This window comes from Vidua macroura, chromosome 2 (assembly GCF_024509145.1).
Source record: "Vidua macroura isolate BioBank_ID:100142 chromosome 2, ASM2450914v1, whole genome shotgun sequence".
Taxonomy (NCBI): domain Eukaryota; kingdom Metazoa; phylum Chordata; class Aves; order Passeriformes; family Viduidae; genus Vidua; species Vidua macroura.
Genome location: NC_071572.1, coordinates 5,310,506 through 5,333,419, shown reverse-complemented (window position 1 = coordinate 5,333,419; position 22,914 = coordinate 5,310,506). Strand labels below are relative to the sequence as shown.

Sequence of the window (22,914 nt, the reverse complement as noted above, 5' to 3'; positions counted from 1 at the left end):
CTCCAAGAGGACACAGCAGGCCCCCCTGGCATCACCCAGCACCTGTGTACTGAGGTGAGTGCAGGCAGCACAACCCTTGGCACCTTGCTTCAGATGCCAGCAAGAGAGATGGAGGCATAAAATTCCTTGTGGGACGCATATTCCGTGTGTCCCTGCTGCTCAGAGGGCTCCTGGTGGGGACAGGGCAGCAGCAGCTGCAGGAACCATCCCAGTGAAGCAAATCTCCTGCTTCTGGAGCACAGGGGGCACTCACAGCAAATCTCCTGCTTCTGGAGCACAGGGGTCACTCACAGCAAATCTCCTGCTTCTGGAGCACAGGGGTCACTCACAGCAAATCTCCTGCTTCTGGAGCACAGGGGGCACTCACAGCCCTGCTCTGGGCTCTGCTGTCCCCTCGGTGCCATCCCGAGCGCCACACGCCCTCAGCAGGGTCCTGGTGGGAATCGCCGCCCTGGATGATGCCCAGCTCAGCTCCTGCCCAGGGCTGGCAGCGCTGCGGGCTCTGAGCCCTTCCAGCCGATGCCACCGGAGGGAGCCCCAGGAAAGGCAATGGAAAACTCCTGCATTTCCCCCTGGAAGTGCGGCTTCCCCACGAGCATCCCCAGCGCCCCCCGGAGCCGGCGATTATTTCGTGTGGGGGTCACGGAAAGCAGCACCTCTGCCGTCAGGAGGGGTCCTGCACACACCTCAGGCTGCTTCTTTGCTAAACCACAGGCAGAGCGCTGCAGAAAAGCTTTAGAGCCCGCATGGAGTACCTGAGCCACAGCCCCTCGACCTGCACTTCTTCCCCTCGCCTGGCCAGGACAGCTCCCAGGGGATTTGGGGAGGTTTTGTCTGACCCGGGCAAGCAGCTGTGAGCCTGCTGTGGGTGTATTGTGCCTTGCCTTTCTGCAGGCTTTCTGTTAAAACTGGGCTCTTTGGCTAAACAAAGAATTTTCTGTACATATATTTCAGAATAAGTCTAGCAAGATCTTTTTTTTTTTTTTTTTTTTTTTTTTTTTTTTTTTTTTTTTTGTGTGTGTGTGAATGTGGAGCTATGAGCAGAGTTCAACTGCAGACAGCAAAGGGAATGTGCAGGAGGTTTTTGCCCCTCCTACAACAACTTTCTCTGATATCTCTGGTCTGGTTCTCTGGTAGAAACACCTGCTATTTTTAGATTTAATATCTGCTGATAAAAAAGCTCCACTGTGAGGGTACAGTCCCATGACAGGCTTGAGCTGAACAACTTGTCTGCTATAGAAAGGGAGAAGCCTTCTTTCTTTCTCTTTCTACCCCATCCTTCCTGGTTTCCCTCCCTCCTCCCGCCGTGTGCTCCCATCTGTGCAGTGCAGCCTCATTTCCCTGTCCTGATTGCAAGATAAAATGATTCAGCTTATTAACTTGGCCATTTGAGCCAGTTCAAGGCGCTCATGATGTGGCCAGGCAGGTGTGGGAGATGGAACAAAATAAGATCTGGGAAGGGTGGAGGGAAACCTGCCCCTTGAACCTGGGCTGAGCCCACGTGAGCCAAGGTCCTGCTGTACCAGGAAACCACAACCAAATGAAGACAGGCTGAAAACAAACAAAATTAGGGGATGGGCATAGCAGATCTGCAAGGTGCTTTCCTCCTGGGGGTAGTGGGTTGACTGCTGGCCAAATGCCAGTGCACTCACAAAAATCATCTACTCTGACCTTTTTTCCTCCTCACCAAAAAAACAGGCTATTTCAAACTACCACACTGTGCAAAGAGCTTGTATGGGCTCAGGGGCACTGGACAAGTCATTGGAGGAGGGATGTAATAAGAGATTTCCACAAAACTCTCTCCTTTCACTGCCCTGGTGCCCTCTTGGTCCTCAAAGTACCAGAGGGCAGCAAGTAAGCAATACCTGGAGAATTTTTCAAAGAGTACTCAGAAAGGTCAAAAGACATCAGCTGCTCCCACAAAATGCTTCATCCAAACTGCCCAGGACAGCCCAGAGAGGAATTTCCCTCAAAGGAGCAGCTGGGTTTGCTCACGAGATGGACTTTGCTTATTTTCCAGAGAATCCTTTTGGCCCTTGGAGTTTGGAGGTGGATCAGAGACAGCCCTGGGCAGCACATCAGAAGGCTGGGAGAGGAGGTTTGAGACAGGAGAGCCAGGATTACACTCACTGAAAGCAGAGGAAAAGGGGTTTTTCTTCTTTTTGTGGTGAATAGGGATGCCATCCCCCATGGCCACAGCACAGTGACACTGCCCAATTGCCCACATTTGGGGAAAGCACAGGGATGAGCACAGAGAGAGGCCAAGGGATGGGGTTCACCTTGAAAAAACACCTACATGGTTTTAGAGCTTTCCTGCCAGGCTGGTATCACTACAGTCCCCACTGATATCTTCTCTTCTGGGCCAGGCTAGCACATATCCTGAACAAAACCTGGAATTCCTGCCTAGCAAGGGGGGCTGGAGGGCTATTCGGGGCAGAACAGGGAGAAAACAAGTGATTTGCACCCAGATAAGGAGAGTGTTAACAATGGGGTAAAAAAATACGTATAAAAATCAAGAAGTGGTTCTGGAGGAGCCAGAAGTGAAGCTGCAGCTGTGGGCACCAGATATTATTTGTGCACTGAGTCACGAAGGAGGTCACAAACACACCAGTGCTCACCACTGAGTGCAGAATATTCCTCTTTCTGTCCCCTGCCAGGGCACTCCACCCTCACACACTGCCAGCTAAGAGGTCCTGCTGCCTCGTGTGTGAGCAAGGAGACTGCTTGTGCAGCCTGGTGAACCCTCCCTCTGAACCATATCCCTAAATTCTTACCCTGATTCTGCTCACCTCCTGTCCACATTGATGTTAGGAAAATCACCTGCTCTCTCTGTCTCCTCTGTAAAGGGGGGAGGGTGGCATTTTTGTCTAGCTTGTAAGGAGAGAGGGCTTTTTACAAACAGTGACTGCCATAATGATGGCCTTGACTCCAGACTGCACAGCAGCTTGCTGGATGAAAGTTCTAATCACACCAAATATTGTGTTGAACTTAAAAGCCCTGCAACTTTATTAATTTTCCTGGTTTACAATTGTAAAGCTGTCCCTAACAGCAACAGATAATAAATCAGCAGTGTTCCTAATCAGGGGCTGGATCTCAAAGCCTCTCCAAGGAAAAGCTTCCCTAAGACACACAAATCCCTCAGCCACGCTCTGCAGTGTCTGCACTGCTGCCTCTCCAAGGCTCTGACTCAGCATCTCCTCTTCCCTGCCACTCATCCAAGCCCAGGGACTGCTCCTGGTGCCAGGCTGGTCCCATGCACCTCGGCCACAGCATCAGAGCAGTCACAGCACTGAGAGGGTCAGGGCTCAGCCGAGGGCTTCACACAGGGTCTGTCCCCTGAGCTTGGTGGCACAGTCCTTCACACCAGTGTTGCCCCAAGAGATGAAACAAAGCCGCAGCCAGTCCTCCCCCAGACCCACAGGGAGGGTACAGCTCCAAAGACCTCACCATTCTCTCTGCTGTGCTGTGCAGCCTCTCCTGGGGTTGCTATAATTGAGGATCTGATCAAAGATCTGCTTATATAACCATGGTGATGAGTGAAGTATAGGCATGCAAGGAGATTACATGAGGTTACCAGCTACAGCTCTGTTCCCATGTACACAGGCTGCCTTCTCAGATTCATTTTTTGACATTACATCTTAAATTGGTTCTCTTTCCTCACAGCTGTGCCTTGTTCCAGGAGGTGTCAAGCAGAGCGCTGGCAAAATTGTTCAAAGGGCTTGCTGGCTGTGGGTCAGTAATTATCCCTGCATATGCACTGTTAGCAAAATCCCTTTAACCTGAGAAACCAAGTCCTGTGCACTGGCCTGGAACTCCAGGTACCTCTTCAGCACACAGTTCTGGGCACTGGCAACAAGAAAGTGTTATTTTCCAGTGAATGCTTTAAGTACTTCATGTACTGACCCCCTGGATGAGTTTCTGTGTTTGTTTTAATCTTTTTTTCTGTATCCAAGCACTGCCTTCTTTTGCTTCACAATTAGGGGTTTTTTTCCTGCCTTTCCTCTTCTCTTAAAACCAGCTACTTCCGTCCTAATTTTTCCTCTCAGCCCTTTTATCTCCAAACCAGATCTGGGTGTCACCGTTGTGTCCTGGGTTGATAGCCAGTGATGACAGCCTGCCTTAAGGAGGCAGAGCAAAACAGAGGAGGGGCTGTGGCAGCATTTAACACAACAGATCTGAGCAATTTGGGGCAGGGAGTAACCTGCAGTAAATCACTAACCTGAGATTTATAGATAGGTATTAAAAAAAAAATAAGAAACATGGAAAAAGACTGGCTGCTGTTACCATGCCAGGCAGAGATCCCTTCCCCTGACTCACACCACCACACAAGCCAGCACAGTGCTTCGAATATTGAAATCGTGTCTTGACTCCTCAGGAAAAATGTTATTTTGACATATTTCAGCTGAAGGCTGTAATAAAAACATTGGAGCAAAGATCAGTGCAAGTTTGTTGGAAGGAGCAGGTGAGCTTTACATCCCTAAAGAGCACAGAAAGAACACGGCAGGACACGGAGCAGTGTTAGGAGAGTGTCCCTGACCTGAAATCAAATCAGGAATTGCAGGAGGTGTCAGGTTGGATGGGGCTTGGAGTGGAACCTGGGATAGTGGTGTGAAATACAAAGTTGTGTTTCATGTCAGGTAAATAAAGGCAACCTGTGTAGTTGTGGTTATGAAATGTGTGGAACATGGCCATGGGACACTTATAAAGATGAGTTCTAATAGAAGTTGGACCCCACGATCTGGACACACATCCTGGGACATACACAGAAGGGTATAGAAATTGGAAAGGAACCAAACATCACCATCATAGATTTATGATTCTAGAGTATAGAATTGTGATGTTAAAGGTAGAAATGGAAACTGTCGAAAGCTCACGTAGAAACTAAGAAAAGATTAGGAATATGCATGAATATGATCGATAAACAGCAGCAAGCCCAACAACCGGTGTGCAGAGGGAAAAACCCCCACCACTGTACCCAGCGCTGTCTTTGCTCATATGTTACCATATTAATTAATGGAATTGCTGCTTGATATATTGGCTGAATCAAGCGTCTCGTTCCTAACAGTGGAAGGTGTCCTTGCCCATGGCTGGTGGACAAACCATTCCATGATTCTGTGAACGGTCCAACTGGAGCTGTGAGCTCTGTGGAGTGTAGTTACTGTTTCAGGGAACTGCAAAACATCTGAGATGAATTTTACTTGTCTCACACTGTGCGCTCAGTCTTGTTTTCTGCATCAGCAGAAGCAGTTAAGTTTATTTCCTGATGTGGTTTTCAGTGATGTACAGTATTGAAATCTTCCACGTGCATTGCTGCTCCATTACAAAAATTTCAGCTCACTGGGTTCAGACTTGCGGCCTTCGGCCTGTAATTCCATGAAACCTCCCAGAACAAGGATCAGAAATAATTTGGTTCTAGTCTCCAATCTGCTTTTAACTCAAAAGCACGTCTTACATTTTTTTTTTTAATTTAAACCCCTTCCAAACGTACACACACAGACAGACAGAGACAGACACAGACAGACACACAGACACACACACACCCCACGGCCTCTGAGCGAATCCTTTTATTCCAACACTTGGAAGCCACGACCTCCCGAACAGCCCGGCGCGCTCAGGCCCTGCCGGGGGCGGGACTCGAACCCGCGGCCTGCAGCTTCCGCCCCCCCGGCCCCGCCCCGCCGCCCCTGCGCGCGGGGCGCGGCGACCCCGCGCGGGGCGCGGACCCCGCCTCCTCTCCCAGGCCCCCCCCTTCCCTCAGCGCAGCGTTTCCGGCGCGGTCGCTGTGACGCGACGGCGGCGCCGGGGCGGTCCGGCGGGCGGGCGGGCGGTGGGAGATGGCGGAGTACCTGGCCTCCATCTTCGGCACCGAGAAGGACAAGTGAGTGGCCCCATTCCCCCGCTCCCCGCGCCGCTCCGGCGGCTGCGGTACCCCCGGGAGGGAGGGGGGAAAGCTCGAGGGGAGGCCGGAGGCCCGTAGCGGGTTGCGCGCGGACGCGGCCTGTTCCGATCGCGGCGGTCAGCCCTGCTTCCCTTCTCCCTGCCCCTCCTTCCCTGCGGGGGGACCCCCGGCCCGTTTCGCCCATTTCTTCCACTCCCGCCTCGGGGGCGCCGCCCGGGACCACGTCCCCCGCCTTTCCCATCCCGCTGGAACGCGGCGGGAAGAGGGAAGCGAGAGGCGGCCGCGCTCCCCGCTCCCCTCCCCCTCCCCCCGCCATCGCCTCCCTCAGGCCCTTCCCCTCCCCCCCCGCCCCCCCCCCCGCTCCCGTCCCAGGCGCGCGCGCGCGCCCGGCGGCGCGTGGGTCTCGCGCGTTCCCGCGCGCGCGCCCGGCGGCCCCGCCCGCGCGCTTCCCCTCCCCCCCCCCCCCCCGGGCCGGGGCCGTTCTCGGGCACTCCCTCCCCCCCACACTTCTTCCTCCTCCTTCTCTTCCTCCTCTCCCTCCCCTCCCCTCCCCTGGCCGCCATGAGGGTGTGCCGCGCCTCGTGGCGCGCTGCCGCCCTCCCCCGTCCTCCCTCCGCCCTTCCCCCCGCGGCTGCGCCTTCCTGTCGGGGCCGCTGGGTGCCGGAGCTTCCCGCCGCCTCCTGCCAGAAAGCGCCTCCTCCTCCTCCTGTTCCCCTTTTGTTCGTGTCCCTGAGCCTCGCAGCAGCCTGAGAGCTCCCGCTCTGCTGCAAGGACAGCGACTGGTTATTTCTCCCCCCTCCCCAGGGTGCGGAGGATTTCCCCGACTGCTGCATCCTGATCCTACAGGCTTCTGCCTGCAGCCTTCCACGCGTCCGGGAACGCCTCTAGTTTCTCTGGTTGTTGGAAGCACACACACAAAACCCTCCTAACGAAAATTTGGTCACCATCGGCCTGACCAAACCGGCGTGTTTTTCCACTCGTAAAAATGAAAAGGGGGCATCGATGTGCTGCTGGACTAAATTACTCTTGTCAGCCCCTGGCCGTGGGGCTTCTGCTCTGCTCTGTAGTGCTGCCATTCCAGGAAAGCAGTGTCGGCAGCCTCTCTTTTGAGCTCTGTTACTGTAGCATCCTTTCACACAAAGGAGATACATAGGAATTTAATGCATTACAGTTTCAGAGTTTTAATCAGGCATGAAATTCCTGTGCAGCTCTTGTTTTCTGTTAAAAAAAGCAGACGGAACCTTCCAGAAGGTGCTGAAGTTGGAGGCACTATTGGAAATTTTGTAGTTAGGTATTTCTTTTTGTTTCAGGTTAGAGTTCAGAAAAGACAGTAAGTATTTTATCATGCTAAGTGTTTGTTTTCAAAAACATAATGAAGAGTGAGCATGTTGCAATTTTACAGTAGAATGCTTTGCTAGAGATCAGATGTGCTTTAGTAGTTTAATAATTCTCCCCTCCATGAGTTGATGTTGGTTACACAGGATTGTGGAAAATAATTGGTGTTAATTATGGGAATAATAATTTTTCTTCCAGGAGAATTCTAGTATTTAATTTACCCATATATAGCCCATAATAGTTTTCTTGCCCTTCAGAATTTTGCATTTCCCTGTCAAGGTAACTAAACTCCTTGTGGTTTTCTTTCATCATTCTATGTGAATTACACCTTTTTGTGGGAGTTTTCAGTAGCATTTCTAAACCCAGATCATTATCAAGGTGTCCTGAGATGGATCATTCAAGAAAAGCTTGTGGTTTAAAACAAAAAGCAGCTTACTCTTAAAATCATTCATTATATTCATGGAAATGGCTTAACTAAATGGATTTATTTTGCTTATGTGTATTCTTTCTGTAACATGATTTTCTCTTCCCTGAATTATTTTGGATACTGTGTTGGTAGCAGCCTGAGTTACCCTTAGAGTATAACTTAAACAGGTGCTTTATAAAACATGAGAGAGGTGCAACTGTGTCAGTTTTAAAGCAGATTTTATTGCCTGGACCCGGGGCTGCATCATCTCAGCCACAGAGCTCCCAGTGTCAATTTTTAGACCGTTTTTCTCGTTACTTTCCATCCCATCACCCACTGAAACTGATGTAAAGACAAGAACGGAGAAGCAGAAGAGTAAAACAGATCACTTCTGTGTGATGGAATCGTGAAACCACTTTGGGGGAGATTGCTCAGATACTGGCTGTAAATTAGGGGTAAAACCAATTAATATGGACAGGTTTGTTGGAATGCTTTCCTGTACAGTTTTGATGTGGGTTTTTTTTTTCTGTGTTACTTATCCACATCAAGATAAAGACATTTAGGGCATAGGCTTTTGTGCAAATTAATGTTTTCTGTGCCAGTGTGTAACTACCTTATTCATTTTTTTCTTGCAGAGTCAACTGCTCATTTTATTTCAAAATTGGAGCTTGTCGCCATGGAGACAGATGTTCTCGGTTGCACAACAAACCAACATTTAGCCAGGTTTGTTTCCCCTTTTTTCTCTTGTGGAAGTATATTCTGGCTTCTTTAAAACATAGATTCTCAGATACAAGTGAATAATTACCAAGCTCCAGATTAATTAGTTCAGTTTTAGTCCCAGTTTATCTGGGTCTTTGCTTTTTTTTGGGGTATTCCATTTACTTCTCCCAGCATTTCTAATTATCTCCTGTCACCCTTAATGGCTGCAGGAAGCGATGCTGTTGTAAGCTTGCCTGTAGTAGAGACCAACCAGTGCTAACTTTCAGGTGAGTGTGCCTTCTCAGTGGTGTTCAGGCACTTAAACCATCCCAGAGTTCTTAAATTACAGACAAAGGCAGCTCATTCCACCTGTCCCAAAGGTGGGAACTTCAGTCTTTTTGCATATAATAGAAGAAAACTAATTAATAGATAAAAGTGACTCATCTGTCATTATGTTTGCTCTCTGACCCAGGCTCTTAAGTTTCAAGAGTGACTTGCATACTTCCTTTGAATTTGGAAGAAATGGTTTATTGAAAACAATTTGCCTGGTTGCTGAGGGTGAATTGTCAATTAGCATGACAGATTGTTTAATCTTTGGCTTGGTGAATATTGTTAAGAGGCATGATGTGTGACTGCATGTCTGCCAGAAAGAAAAATAAATTTGAAAAGGTGCAGGGAGTGACAGGGTTTTCATTATTACTTTTATGAGCTGTACAATATTCACAAATTACATTCCTGGAGAAATGTGTGTTTTCCCTCTTTCTATCAATGCTGATTGTCAAGGTACACAGATGAATTTATTTGGAAATTTTGTACATGAGCAATAATGCCTTTGAAAGTTACTGCATTTTTAACTACAGCAGTTTCAACTGCAGTGGTTTTAAATCTACAGAGAAAAAGTTCACATAACAGCAGAGTCTTCTGCAAGTTCATTTAATCTGCTTAGGAGCAGAGTTGATGAGAAATGTGGGCTGATGCTGGTTTGGGGAGAAATTAAGGAGGGGAGTACTATCCATGTGACAGGTTCAGAGCTATGATCATCAAGTTAAACTGAGTGGGCAGGGAGACTTCTAGGGGAGAATGTTAAGGTTACTGGTGTATAGGGACTTCTGGTACTTAAGCAATACAAAACACATCTTTGCTTCTGGGATTTTAAACATTTTTCATGCAGATATTGTTGTTCAAAAGAGTATTGTCCATTTTCAAAGCTACCCCATGTAGCTGATCTACATGGAGCACAAGTTGAAGTGCAGTTGGTTATTTAGAGACCTAAATTTAGATCACTGACTATGAAAAAAGCAGACAGCTTCTACAGTAGTTGTCTTTTAAATTCAAAAAAACCCAAAATCCTAACAAAAAAACCCCACGACCCTTACATCTTTTTTTTTTTTTTTTTTTTTTTTTTTTTAAACAATACAAATTTTGTGTGCAAGCTTTCTGTCAGAGCAGCCTTTAGCTTTGCTTTAGGCTCTGGTTAGCAATGCCAGCTGAAGTGGGTCAGCAGGGCACATCCCACTCATCCAGGGATGTCTGGGACTGCACAGCCTCGTACGTGCTGTGCCATCTCCCAGGACCCTGGCTCTGGGTGGGGTCTGCAGAAATCTTTATTTGTGTGCAGGTTGACAATCAGCTGTGATAGAAAATGGAGATCCTGCTAATGGGAAGTTACCAGCACAATGTTTTAACCTTGTGCAGCTCTTGCTGGTGCAGCTACTTTACAGAAGAGCTGTGTTAGGAAAGGTCACACAATCCAGGGTGATCAAATTACCCCCAGTCAGCAGAAACACCCTAACGAGATGCCTGTTTCTGGCACTCTCCAGTTGTAGGCTAAAGCGTAGGTAATTGAAACCTGGGCCACGGAAGCACAAAGCTTTGGTTGGTATGGCTGGACCTATAATAAAACAAGTGTGTGATTTTAAATGTGATGTTACAGTTGTATTTTTTTTTACATGTTAAATGGGTAGCATATGTAGGTGTGAAATTGCTGGTCCTGTGCTGGTCCTTCTTAAAGCTCTGAATTCTTACTGTGACTAATAATAATATTGTCTAAGCTAAAGTTACTTGGGGATTGCCATTCATACTGACTAACATTGAGCTTGTATTTTAAGTAATCAAATCTCAATTTTTGAGCTGCTTACAGTGATATGGACGTTTGGAATTTTTTTGTAATATTAGTTTACTAACTTAAACATGGTTTGTTTTTTCAGACAACTTGATTTTAAGAAGAACGGTACAAATGTAAGGTTTCAAGTCTGCCTGGGCTAATTCTTCAAGTAAAAAGCAGAAGGGCTAAAAGGATATTGTCCTTATTTGAAGGATCGGAAACATGTGAACCTATGATGCTATTATATTATTTAAACAGAAATTCCACCAAGAAAACCCTGATGCACAAAAGGAGATGTAGCAGTTGCCTAAAGGCCTTATGGTCTGGTGTAGCATTTTGGACACTGTGGCATTATGTATTACATGCTGTGCACATAACACTTATTTTTTTCCCCCCTAGACTTGCAGTAGTGAATCTGGTCTCAAAAGTTTAGGCATCTCCAGAATACCTCATGTGACATTTTAGGTTACTGGGCCTCACACCTCCCATTTTGAGGCTAGCTCTTGAGACAAACACAGCTCTTTCTTGGTGGTTAATTAAAACTGTTTTCATAATATGATGGTCTGGATGCAATTTTGGAAGATACTCTTCAAATACAAAAGGAAGTCTTAAAGGATAAAATATGACTTTTAGCTGTTTGCAAACAAGTTGTCTCTTTGCAATTGTCTATTATATGCACAGCAGCCAGTAGAATTCCCCTTTTTATTTTTTTTCCCCGCAGACCATCTTGATTCAAAACATCTATCGTAACCCCCAAAACAGTGCACAGACGGCTGACGGCTCACACTGTAAGTCCCACAGTTGGAGAAATTTTTTTAAAGAATGGTGTTAAAGAGCCCACTCCTAATTATGATAAAATAATGTTGGCTTCTGAGCTGCTGACATAAAGCTGTTGCAAACAGGACAAGTGACGGAACTCTTCTTGCGCACAGATCAAGAATTTGTGGAATGTGTGCAATTCTGAGTGCAGAAAGGGCTGCACAAATTGGACTTGATGCAGATTCCCTTTTGTGTTACAAAGTGAAACTTGGTTACTTAGTAACACTGCATTCTTCTGAAAGGGTTAAACTGCAGACATTTCTCAAATTCTTGATTTAACACCAAAAAAAAAAAAAAAATAGGTATATATGTACGGTAAGTCCCAAAACTGGGTTTTCTTTCATCTTAACTTTTTTAGGAAATGGAGATTTCATGTTATGCTCTAATTATTGTATTGCTTCCTTTCCTGGGATTTTGCTACTAAGAAGCCATTCAGTAATACAAAACGAAAATTATTATGCTTGTAAGTGACTGCTGCATTTGGATACCACCTATTTTCAGAGCTGTCTGAAATCATGCAAAACCCCTCTATAATAATTTTGGTGAATGGAGTGAAATTAAGAATACAATAATGGAGTATCATGAGATCTCTATTACTTTACAGTGTTAGGTTGATATAGAAAGGTCACCAGCTAAGTGCAAGTTCTCCTGCTTGGGAGAGAATAACCACCTCTCTTTTCAGCACAGACTCGACTAAAGCGACCCTAAAGGAAACCAGTTTCTTGTTAAAATTATTTTCCATAATATAAAGTTGTTGCGTTTTGTATTTCAGACCATTGCCCTCTTGAACATTTACCGTAACCCTCAAAACTCTTCCCAGTCTGCTGACGGTTTGCGCTGTAAGTTCATACAAGTTCCTTCACTGGTTCCCTGGGCTTGATTGTCAGAGCTCAGTGTCGACTTAAACTGGTCTGCCATTTTAGTTTAACAGATCAAACTGACCACGTTTCGTTACATGTGTTCAAAACAAACACAAAAAAAACCCAAACAAAAAGAACCCAAATTTTTTTGTCCCACTACCTTCCTCCCTACTCCCAAAACTATGGGGGAATCTGAATACCAACTATTAAATCAAAAAGGGTTAAAATTGTACTTCCCCTGTGAAGCAGTGTTGGTTGCACTGCTTTCTTCCTATCACCTCTCTCCCTGCCAGTTGCCTGCATCCTAGGAATGGTTTTCTGTATGTTTTGTGCTATCCATTAGGTTCCACTGTCAAAAAGAGCAGGACAGTGACACATTGACTTCATCCAGAGCAAATGTCCTGCTCTGTAAATGTTAAGAGAACTTGAACTGAAACTTCTCAGACTGCATGAATAAATTTGTCCTAGGTTAATGCAGCTTCCATTTAGGGAGTGCACTTTGGAAGAACACACCATCACTGACTAACCCCTTCTGGCAGCTGTCCTTTGTGGATGGGTGCATGCTTAAAATTATTTCCATACTTTGAAAATTCAAATTCTATTGTCATTTGGCATATTTACCTAAGACAAGTAAAGTACTTTTGAGGAGGGGAAGGCATTTGGGTATGGTCATGAAGTAATTTAATGACTCCTCCTGAGATACAAATGGGCATAAGCAAACACACCTCCTGTGAGACTGGCAGCAATTAACGCCCAGGATTGTTGATCGGCGATTAACTGATTTATCATTGTAATTGAATCATTGATATTAAAATAAGATTAAAAAAAAAAAAAGTTTTAGAACCAAAAAAGGGTCGGTGTTCTTTTCTAACTAATCTTTCTTGTTGAAGTGAGTATTTACTGTGTGGTAATAAAGCTTTGTTTGGCTATTCTTTTTCTTTTTTTTTTTTTTTTTTTTTTTTTACTGTTGGTTTATAGACTAGTTCAGATTAGTTACCAGCATTTAATTAGAAGTGCTTTGTGAATCGGCCACTAACTTAAAAGTCAACACTGTCTCTCTTGCTTCTAAAAGGAATAATGGCTCTATTGTGTCATTTGTGTTTTTGTCACACAATCAAGCTGGACATGTAAATGAGCTGTGTCATTTTGTCTAGATGCTGGACCAGTTCCATTGGTTTGTAGGCTCTCTCCTTGCAGATGCTTAGTAGTTAACAGTGTTTCAGTAGACCAAAACATTTCCAGTTGGGTGTTTCCACTCTCTCCCTGAGCTCTCAATGCGCTGGTAACTAATTTGCACAGAGTTACAGCAGTTTGGTCTGTGGAGCTGTTTAGATTTACAGCTGCAAGAGTCCTGCACAGATCCTCCAGTGTTGTAAATGCTGGTATCCAACTCTAGTTTGTTGTGACAAGCAAGTAGCTGTGTGACAGAGCCTGACTGTACCTCCTGGGGTGGAGCTGGAGCTCTGCAAGCAGTAGGTTTGCTGAAACTCCTGGCTCCTTGGTTTTTGATATTTGTCCCTACTTAAGTATTGCATGTATTTTAAATGGATAACTTGGGTAGCTATTTAATGCCTTGTCATTGTTGCTTAACTGTCTTCCTTTCTACTGCCGTCGTAGAGGATTAACCTTAGTTTGGAACAGTAATAGTTTTCCTGAGTATTTTAATTAGTAATTGGGCTTCTCATGGTTCAGATACCAGTAGCCCTGGAATATGGATGTTTGTAAAGCCTGTGCATATGTATACTTCCCACTTTAGAAGGTCATTGAAGTAGTCATTAACTAACTGTTGCCTGTGATTTCGTAATTTGACAAAAAAAAAGTTTTTAGCACTTGTCCATCTGGTAAAAAGTAGTTAATTCCACTGAGGCTCCCAGAGCCCCTGTCTGATACCTTTAAAAACAAAACAAAAAAATCCTTAGGTGTTAGTAAGCTGTTATCAGTGATGTTGGCAGAACCTTGGGAATATAGTTAAGTATTAAACTGCCTAGAATTACTGGTTTAATGTTTGATATTCCTTAATTTGCTATAACTATGGGGGATAAGAAATTTCTTAAAAGCAAACATATCTCAAATGCAGAAAAATTGTTAGCCTAAACTATAAACCAAATGCCCCTTAGCCTCTTGTGGAGGTGAGCTGGGTGGAAGAACAGGAACTGCAGTTCCAGAGAGTGTGGCTGGTTTATATTAGAGCCTTTGAAGAAAAACAAAGTTTGTCCAAGTGGTAATACTAGCCAAATTTTTTTTCATAGCAGCCTGAAAATGAATAAACTCAGCTTTATTGGCTCAGTTTCTTGTCTTTCACATTCATTAACTAAACCAGTCTGGTTTGTAATTTTAAACAGTAGCATATTTTTCTAGCATAAAATGCAGGATTTGTTGTAAAACTGCTCCGCTTGATCTTAATAAACCACTTAACTGCTGAAGAGCTAATCTAATGGCTTTAATGTATACAGCTTGTTTAAAGTGCTGTAGACTGGAAGAAATAAATGAAACTCATTTTTATACTTCTAATGCTTTGAAAAATAAGCCACTCTTATGTTGGCTTTTGTAGCAGCAGGCAAGCAGCACTCGTTTTTGAAGTCCAGCTTGTAGCATGAAAATAATCATAACTGGAATATAAGACTGGCTTGTCTTGCACTGAAAGGTGTTCTGCAGGACTACAGAAAAATGAAGTGACACTCAAACTTGAACTAGAAAATGGCTCTCTCTCATTGCAAAGCGTTGAGGGCACTGAGAAAAGTGTGTCATTTCAATGACTATTTTCAGCAAATTAAAAAAAAAATTCTGGGCTATTTTACATTGTGAGCTCTCAAATTCAAGTAGGTATGCTGGAGAAGCAGACATAAATTTCTGCCTTTAGGAAGAGGAATACTAAATTTTAGTAATATTTTAAGGTATGGAACTGTAACAAAGCACTTGCCTTCTGTTTAGGTAAAATTATTGGTAGTTAGAGAGTGGACTATACATTAAATTTTAAGGGATATTTCAGAGTAATTCTTTTCCCCTCTAAATTTGTGGCATACGACTTTGGCTCTGATTAAAATTTGCTTTGATTTGATCATACCAATGTAGTATTTTGACAGATACTTTGGGGACTCAAAGCTCTTCACACATCCTTATTTTGCAATATTCCTGTTAGTTAGCTCTATGCTATTTGATGTCTCTCATGCTCCAGACGGCCTCTCTAGATTGTTTTGTAGTTTGATCAAAATCTCCCCTTCCTTATTGGCAGGCTCTAATCGATCTGACTCTTTGACTTTTGCAGGTGCTGTGAGCGATGTTGAGATGCAGGAACATTATGATGAGTTCTTCGAGGTATGTAAAGGTGCATGGCAGTGTCCCTGGGTTTGTCACCACAGATAAGTTAAATGGATGTAGTGCATTGCACAATTAGGTTCAGGAAAAAAACACTTATTTCCTCAGGTGTTTATATAAAACTTTGTATCAATATTTCCTGGTGTAACCATTGGTTAGTTTGACCTTAATTGGACGGCTTGAAATAGGCTTTGTTTAACATCAGCAGCTTAAGTGATGTAGCATATTGATTGTACAGTCTCCCTTTTTAGAAATTTAAAGTATTCTTAATTATCCGTATAGAAACAAAGTAGCTGAAGCTAGTATCAGGGTTTCTGTGTTGTGTTTTCAGTGCATCCTGTGTATTCTGTAAATTCTGTGCATGTTTTCCATAGGTTTTTATTGTATCTTGGTAGTGCTGTGCTTATAGATGGCCAAGAAAGTACTCATTTTAAACCCAAAGATGTGAAAAAAAAAAAAAAAATAAAGTGGTCTTGCTTTTTTCCAAGGAAGATCTTTTTTATACTTATTTAGAGTTAGTATTTCTGTACTTACAAGTAATGTTGTGCAAACTTCTGCTGGGTTGTTTTGTGCTTAGGAGGTCTTCACAGAAATGGAGGAGAAATACGGCGAAGTTGAGGAGATGAACGTTTGTGATAACCTTGGAGATCATTTAGTTGGAAATGTATACGTAAAGGTAGGATGAAGAGATGTTCATGCAGTCAGGAGGGGTGGTGTTTATTGATTTAGAATTTTAAAAGCTACTGTGTGATTGTAGATTTCATCTTGCTAGGAAAGCTCTGCAGAATATAAGCTACTCTTCAACTTCACAATTTAAAGTAGAGTAAAAATGTTAAAGGAATCCAAAAGAAATTTTAATGGATTTTGAGAAGCTTTCTTGATAGTCAAAATCCATGTAATTTTCAGAAAGATGAACCTTTTTTTTTCCTTTTACATAGTTATAAACAGTCACCACTACTGGACTGTTTAGTTTGGCAGGGTTAATTTGGGATCTGTCTTAGCATCATGCTGCCCTTCAAGCACCTCAGTGTGAGAGAGGTTTTATATGCCACAGGTGCATCAATTTTCTAACTTCCCAGTTAAACACAATATCTCTGACCAAGTTAGATTTGGCAGTAGCTGGGTGGTTCAAGGTGCAAACTGGAGCACTTAGGTTTAACTTCTAAAAAAGTCATTGGTATCTCTTGAATAATGAGTAAAAAGTTGTCACCTGCAGAAATTTTACCGTGCGTTCACAGTGTGGGGGAGGTATGAGAGAGTTCCTTTGAATATTTTGGCTATACGTACCCTCAGCTGGAAAGTATTTTCACACCTGAAATTCTTGACTGTGTAGGTCATAATCGGGAAAAAAAAGGTTTTAAAAAAATATAGCTCTAAAAAGGCATTTCAAATTTAAGTTTTACATTCATTGTAAAACAGGATCTGATTTTTGTAAATTCTCATTTGAATGAATGCAAGCTCCAGTTTTTATATAAATTTCTTTTAAATGTTTGGAAAAATGCATTACATCAGGAATATAGGTGCTCCAGAAAGTATTTATAAGCAGTCTCTTGGTTTAAAGCTGTACTAAGAAAACACAGTGTCTTCTATTGACTAACTTTCCCACTTGAAAGACCAAACAGATCATAATGAAGAGGAAAATCAATGTTTTGATTAGCCCTTGAGTCCCAGCTAATGAAAAGCTGGCATATTTCCCCTTGATTTGATGGACTGTCCAAGAAATCTGAAGTAGCTTCTAATTTCATTACTAGAACGCTGAGCCTCAGATATCACACAATTGATTGGATAGGAATCTTTACTGCTGTTGCTTCTCTGAAAAGGTTGATTTTGCTTTCAGTTCCGCCGTGAAGAAGATGCAGAGAAGGCCGTGATCGACCTGAACAATCGCTGGTTTAACGGGCAGCCCATCCATGCCGAGCTCTCGCCTGTGACTGACTTCAGAGAGGCCTGCTGCCGTCAATACGAGATGGGGTAAAGCAGGGCCTTCCTCTTGCCTCGACAGCCTGGGAGGTGTTTGCACAGCAGGGAGGGTGCTTGGGTGTGGATTTTACGTAGCTGAGTGCATGAAGAAAACCTGCAGGTACCAGTAGTGTGGAGGACCTGCAGTGAACCTCTTGACTTCTGCCATCTTTTGGGGATTTTCTCCTAGGAGTGCAGCAGTGTCAGTAAATGATGCTTGTAATTTACTGTGTTTAATATTAGAGGTCTTAGCAGATAGTGTAGAGCTGGGAATTCTAACTGTGTCTCTTGAACTTTGTTTCAGAGAGTGTACACGAGGAGGTTTCTGCAACTTTATGCATTTGAAGCCCATTTCTCGAGAGCTAAGGCGCGAGTTGTATGGGCGGCGTCGTAAAAAGTAAGTTTGTTTTTAAACACTGCTAAAATGAGTAATTTAAGGATCAGTTCCTGAAAAATCTGAAGGCAAATCTTTAAACCTATGCCAAGTCCTCTTGTTTTTTCTGACTCACTTCTGGCACATGCCAAAGGGCATCAAGTCAAACTGGCAAGGGGCCGGTTTCAAACAAAGGAGTAGGGCTCTAAAAATACAGTGCTTCTTGCTCGGCAATGCTATGGATTCTGAAGGTTGGTGTGGCAGGCAGCGTTCAAGGAGAAGACTCACTGAGTTACTGAGTACATAGGCCCTACCTGTTCAGATCTCCAGACTGTAAAGCGTACAGATGGACATTACTCGGTAGAATTTGCTTTGTGCTTCTTCTGTTTTGTTTTCTTCTAAATGTATTGCTCGTGGCCCTTGTTAGATGCAGGCTACTTGGCCAATGGGCATTTTGGCAGCATCAGATTGGCAGCATTCAGCATTATGTGCAATCAAGTATATCTATAGATTATACTCAGGACCCAGCCTTATTTGCCTTTAACTGTTAATGGTGAAATGTTGTAGCCTATATTTATTTCTTACTGTTAATATCAGCCCAGTCACTGTATGGAGCTCGCTTTTAGCTTCACAGTGTGTCCCTTGATAGGAATTCCCAGCAGGAGAAAGGAGAAGTAATTTCACTAAATGGTAAAAAAAAAAAATTTATAAAGACATTTTATTATGTATTAAATTATTTATTTAGTGAGGTATCTTGCAGAAAGGCTTTTACCACTGCTGTTACTATGATGGTTCACTTGGAACTGGATTCAATCTGCTTGCATTTAAGACCTTGGTATTTGAGATAGGCATATAAAATTTTTTATCTTGTTTTTATATAGAATATGATTTTTGTAGATTTCTGACAATCACAGAAGGAGCCTGGGATTGTGAATATGTTTTTCCTGTAAACATCTCTAATTGGCAGTGTTTCAGAATCTGTGAGGATAAATTTAACTTTGAAAACCATAGATCGTGTTGCTTAGCCACACGTATTTGTGGCTAAGTAAATTTTTCAGCTATTTGAATGCTTTATGAAAAAGACCAAGTGTGTTTTTATATTAACCTTTTGGTCACTGTTACAAATTTGGAACTCTCAGATTCAGTAATGCTGATTGGTGAATGTCACATGTAGCTGTGACAGCTCCTTCCTGAATTTATCACAGCCTAAGAGGCAGGGAAGATGATTTGCCAGTGATTGTGTCCTGGAGGGGTAGAAATCATGAAGAGGGAGCAACAACAGAGAACTGTGTTGTAATTGCTAATTAATGCAATTGATTTAATATGAGTGGACTTAGAAGCAGCTGTAGGCTTTTGGTGTGTGTTGCTAAGAGCTATTCCTGTCTGCCAAAGCAGGTGTCCCCTTCTCCTGCTTTAAATAACGGCTGTGTAACCGTGCCTTTCCTTCGGGTTGGCACATCCATTGTAAGAGGTGACTGCAGGGAGCAGCCAATTCTCGTACCTGTTTGTGCTGACTCCCCAGTATGAACTCTGGGCAGTTTGTAAATACATTATTGGGCTTTGCAGCTCAAGTGCCAATTAACCAATCCTCCTAATGACACGCTGCCTTTCATCTCCCTCATCACTCCCATTCTTAATTCCGCTGTGTGGTACTGCGAGTAAATCGCTGCCTGGGATGAAACAATAAAATGTCCCAACTTTCTTTGAAGGCACCGATCCAGGTCGAGGTCCCGTGAGCGCCGGTCTAGATCCAGAGATCGCGGTCGTGGAGGTGGAGGAGGAGGAGGAGGAGGCCGCGAGCGCGACAGGAGGCGGTCAAGAGATCGTGAACGATCCGGTCGATTCTGAGCCATGCCATTTTTACTGTATGTCTGCTAGAAAGTGTTGTAGTTTGACCAAACAAGTTCATAATGACATTTTTTTTAAAGATGGGCTTCTGAATAAAAAATTTGTAGTGATACAGTATTCTTTGTGTAACTTGTTTCTTGTGGGGGGAGTCTTTTTAACTGTCATTCCTCTATCTTGACAAATACCTGGATAAGTCTGCCTGAGGAAAAGGTGGTAAATGTATTGGAGGAGCGCCAGTTTTGGTTTGGGTTTTTTTTTAATTTTATTCGGGTATAATTTGAACTGTTGATGAAAATGTGTGTGTATATAATATAAAATATTATATACATAGTAAAAATAATATACTGCTTAAGAAACAGTTACTCACATAAGTTTCCCTTTTCTGCTATGCTGTCTGCTTATTTAGGTTAGTTTAGGCACATTTAAGAGGAAGGCTGTGCGAAATGCATTTATTTACTGAGTAGAAACGCTTAGTTACAAAAATGTATGTTTGTTTGTTACCAGAAGTCTGTGCTCTGTCTATCAATGTGACTGTGGCATTTACAATAAATCCAATTTCTTGGTGTAAAATCTAAAGCCTATTTTCTAAGCACTCTGGAGTAGTTGAGTTGCTACTCCTGGCTGCCTATTTTCTAAGCACTCTGGCGTAGTTGAGTGGCTGCTCCTGGCTGTGCCAGAGTTCATAGTTCAGGTTTTTATAATTCTTGACTAAATTCCTTTCTTTAGCTGGAAAGAAAGTTGCCTAGTGCAGTGTGGAAAAAGATAATATTTTTATTGCAATGATTCATAATAGGCAGGTGAGGGTTTTGTGAAAAAAAACCCACCAAAATTATGCTCCATGCAACATAAGAGAGAAGTGCTATTGAAAGACATGCAAGGTCCTGAATGCAAGGATCAAATTTCTTAACAGAATTTTTTTTTTCTAATCTATGCTCTCTCACCTGTCATTTAATAAAAATAATTTTGTTAGCATTCAAGGTCATAGAAAACTAACTGGATGCTAGTGGAAATTAAATCTTTATTTCCACCTTTCTGATGGTCTGGAGTGTGATGAAAGCTAATGGACAGATGGCAGTTCCTTCACAAATACTTTTTATTTTTGAGCTTGAATTGCAAGAAGTTTTGGTCATTGATCATATTTCTGCAAAATAGAACTGTATGTACACAAAGCTACGCAATAAAACACAGCTTTCCAGTGGGGGAGAGAAATTGCTACAACTTCCTTGGTTCTGAGCCAGATAACTTGCTAAATAATAAATCTGATCCTTGGTGATTCTTTTAAAAAAAATGGAAATAGGGTATGGATGCATCACATAGATGATTAACAAACCAGCTTCTTTCTGCCTCTTAAATATAAAACCATTTTTCTCACTGGAACTTGGAAAACAAAATCTTATCCAAAAATGAGCTTTTTTAAATTAATCTGCTTTGCTTCTTAAACTAAATTCTTGCACCAGTTCAATTTGAATTTTTTTGTTCTCACTGGATGGTTTGGCTAACCAGACTTTGGAATTTGGTGTGCCAGGACCCTTTTTGAAGAAATATCACTCAAGCAGTGAAGCCCATCTCCACATGATGTTTTGTTGTAAGTACATAAATGAAATGATGCTTTACTGGAAGAAATTGAGCAGTGCCTGGCATTAAATGACTGAGCTGAAATGTATTTCTGCTGGGCATTAGGAATTTCACATTGATAATTTAGTTCTTAGAGTTTACAGGATATTAATCCAGTTCCATATTTCTCTTAAGTGAGATTCAGGATTATTGGTGAGCTAATTTAAATCTCAAGCTACAAAAGGTGATGATAGTTTCAGGTTTTTAAACAGTATCTAATACAATGTGGATAGTATTTAAAAGGTTTAAGATTTGCTCTACAAAGCTAGTTTATAAGTTAGTTGTTCTATAAAGTTAGTTTGAAACAAGTACAAATGTGTCCCTCTAATGGCTTTAATCTGTTTATCTAAATCCTGTTTCACTGCAGGTATATTTTTGCATGAACAGTGGAAAGTGGATTTTTCTGTCTCCCCTAATACAATTTTACTGAAGAAAGCATTCTAGAATTCTACCAAATGTATAATTTTGTGATCTGATTGCACAGCTGCCCAAAAATTCCCCAAGTAACTGGAATATGTTGGAATGGGCACTGAAAGCAGTGGATTTTAATGGATACTCTAATGGGTGCCTAGTGACAGCATTCAGGAAATAAACTAAGCTCATGACATATCTTGTTAGGTTCTCCTTTTGAGTCTGTGCTACCAGTAAAATTCATCAAATCTGAGATTTAAACTGCACCAATTTGGTTAAACATTTACACCTGATAGACCCAAGTGTTCATTCACCAGTACAAACCAAGTGGAAATCCTACCTCCCCCTTCTCTTGTTACCCACAATGTCTTTTAAGATTTGCTTTTTTCCCCTCCTCCCCAAGGTTCTTACTTCTCAAATATTTCATTGTTGACTCTTCTGTTGAACAGTGGATCTTAATTTATGGAATTCCTTTACCTCAAATAAGTGACAGCATACAGGATTTTCTGAGGTCTGAGTCAATTAGGTTGAAACTGTTAATCCCAAGTGGCTTTCTCTTTGTATTTGGCTCTTATTCTGTGAAAATGCTGCTTGTCCATGAATATGATGTATGTTGAGACTGTAAAACCAAATGGAGAAAACTTGTTCAAAATAAAGCCTTTTTTTTTTTATAAGGATCTGACCAAAAATTATCCCTTTCCTTTAGACTGGATGCTGCTCTCTAAATATCTAGTGAGGACATAGACTAAAGTTTCATATTCTTAGATCTTAAGCTATTTTTTGAGCAATTCTTTGCCTTCTGTTTTTCAGAGCTGGTGAAGCATATCTTCAGCTAAAATAACCCCAGCCTCTCCATATTTACATGATCAAGTTGAATTTTAAGAGTGCAACTTGGGGTTAGGAGTTGGGGGGGGTTGGTTTGGGTCCTTTTAATTAATAAAGCTTTTGGTTAGGTTGTTAAGGTTAGGAAGAACCTGTAAATTTCTGTTGTGGTCTGCAGAGGACAAGAAAGGTCATTTTAACAGAAGGAATGTGTTCAATTTGAAAAAATAGGTAATCAAAGGGGGTCATGACATTTTAAAGATGATTTCTCCTGGTGTTGCACCATCCAGGCTGCAAAGTTTTGGGTGTTAACGATTGTACATCAGCACCTTAAATTGTCTTTGATACATTAAAAGTGAAACTGCTTTCATGGTAGCTGGGAAGGCTGTGGGTAAATAATACCATTCTCCAGACACTGCTGTACTGAAGATTTCCTAAAAACAGTCCTGG

General features: G+C 42.7%; 1 protein-coding gene across 7 annotated transcripts; it reads left to right on the top strand.

The window, feature by feature from the left end:
* Positions 1 to 5,752: 5,752 nt before the first annotated feature.
* U2AF1 (U2 small nuclear RNA auxiliary factor 1) lies at positions 5,753 to 22,317 on the top strand. Of its 7 annotated transcripts, none has more exons than XM_053970387.1 (9): positions 5,798 to 5,878; positions 6,704 to 7,229; positions 8,276 to 8,363; positions 12,035 to 12,101; positions 15,388 to 15,437; positions 16,015 to 16,113; positions 17,275 to 17,408; positions 17,701 to 17,793; positions 19,479 to 22,317. In XM_053970387.1, the coding sequence occupies exons 2-9, from the start codon at positions 7,060 to 7,062 to the stop codon at positions 19,615 to 19,617; spliced, it is 840 nt and encodes a 279-aa protein (XP_053826362.1). In that variant the 5' UTR covers positions 5,798 to 5,878; positions 6,704 to 7,059; the 3' UTR covers positions 19,618 to 22,317. The 7 variants fall into 7 exon arrangements, with proteins under 7 accessions (XP_053826364.1, XP_053826363.1, XP_053826362.1 ...); XM_053970386.1 differs by lacking the exon at positions 12,035 to 12,101 and adding an exon at positions 11,165 to 11,231; XM_053970389.1 differs by lacking the exons at positions 6,704 to 7,229; positions 12,035 to 12,101 and adding an exon at positions 11,165 to 11,231 and having other exon boundaries at positions 5,753 to 5,878.
* Positions 22,318 to 22,914: the final 597 nt, after the last annotated feature.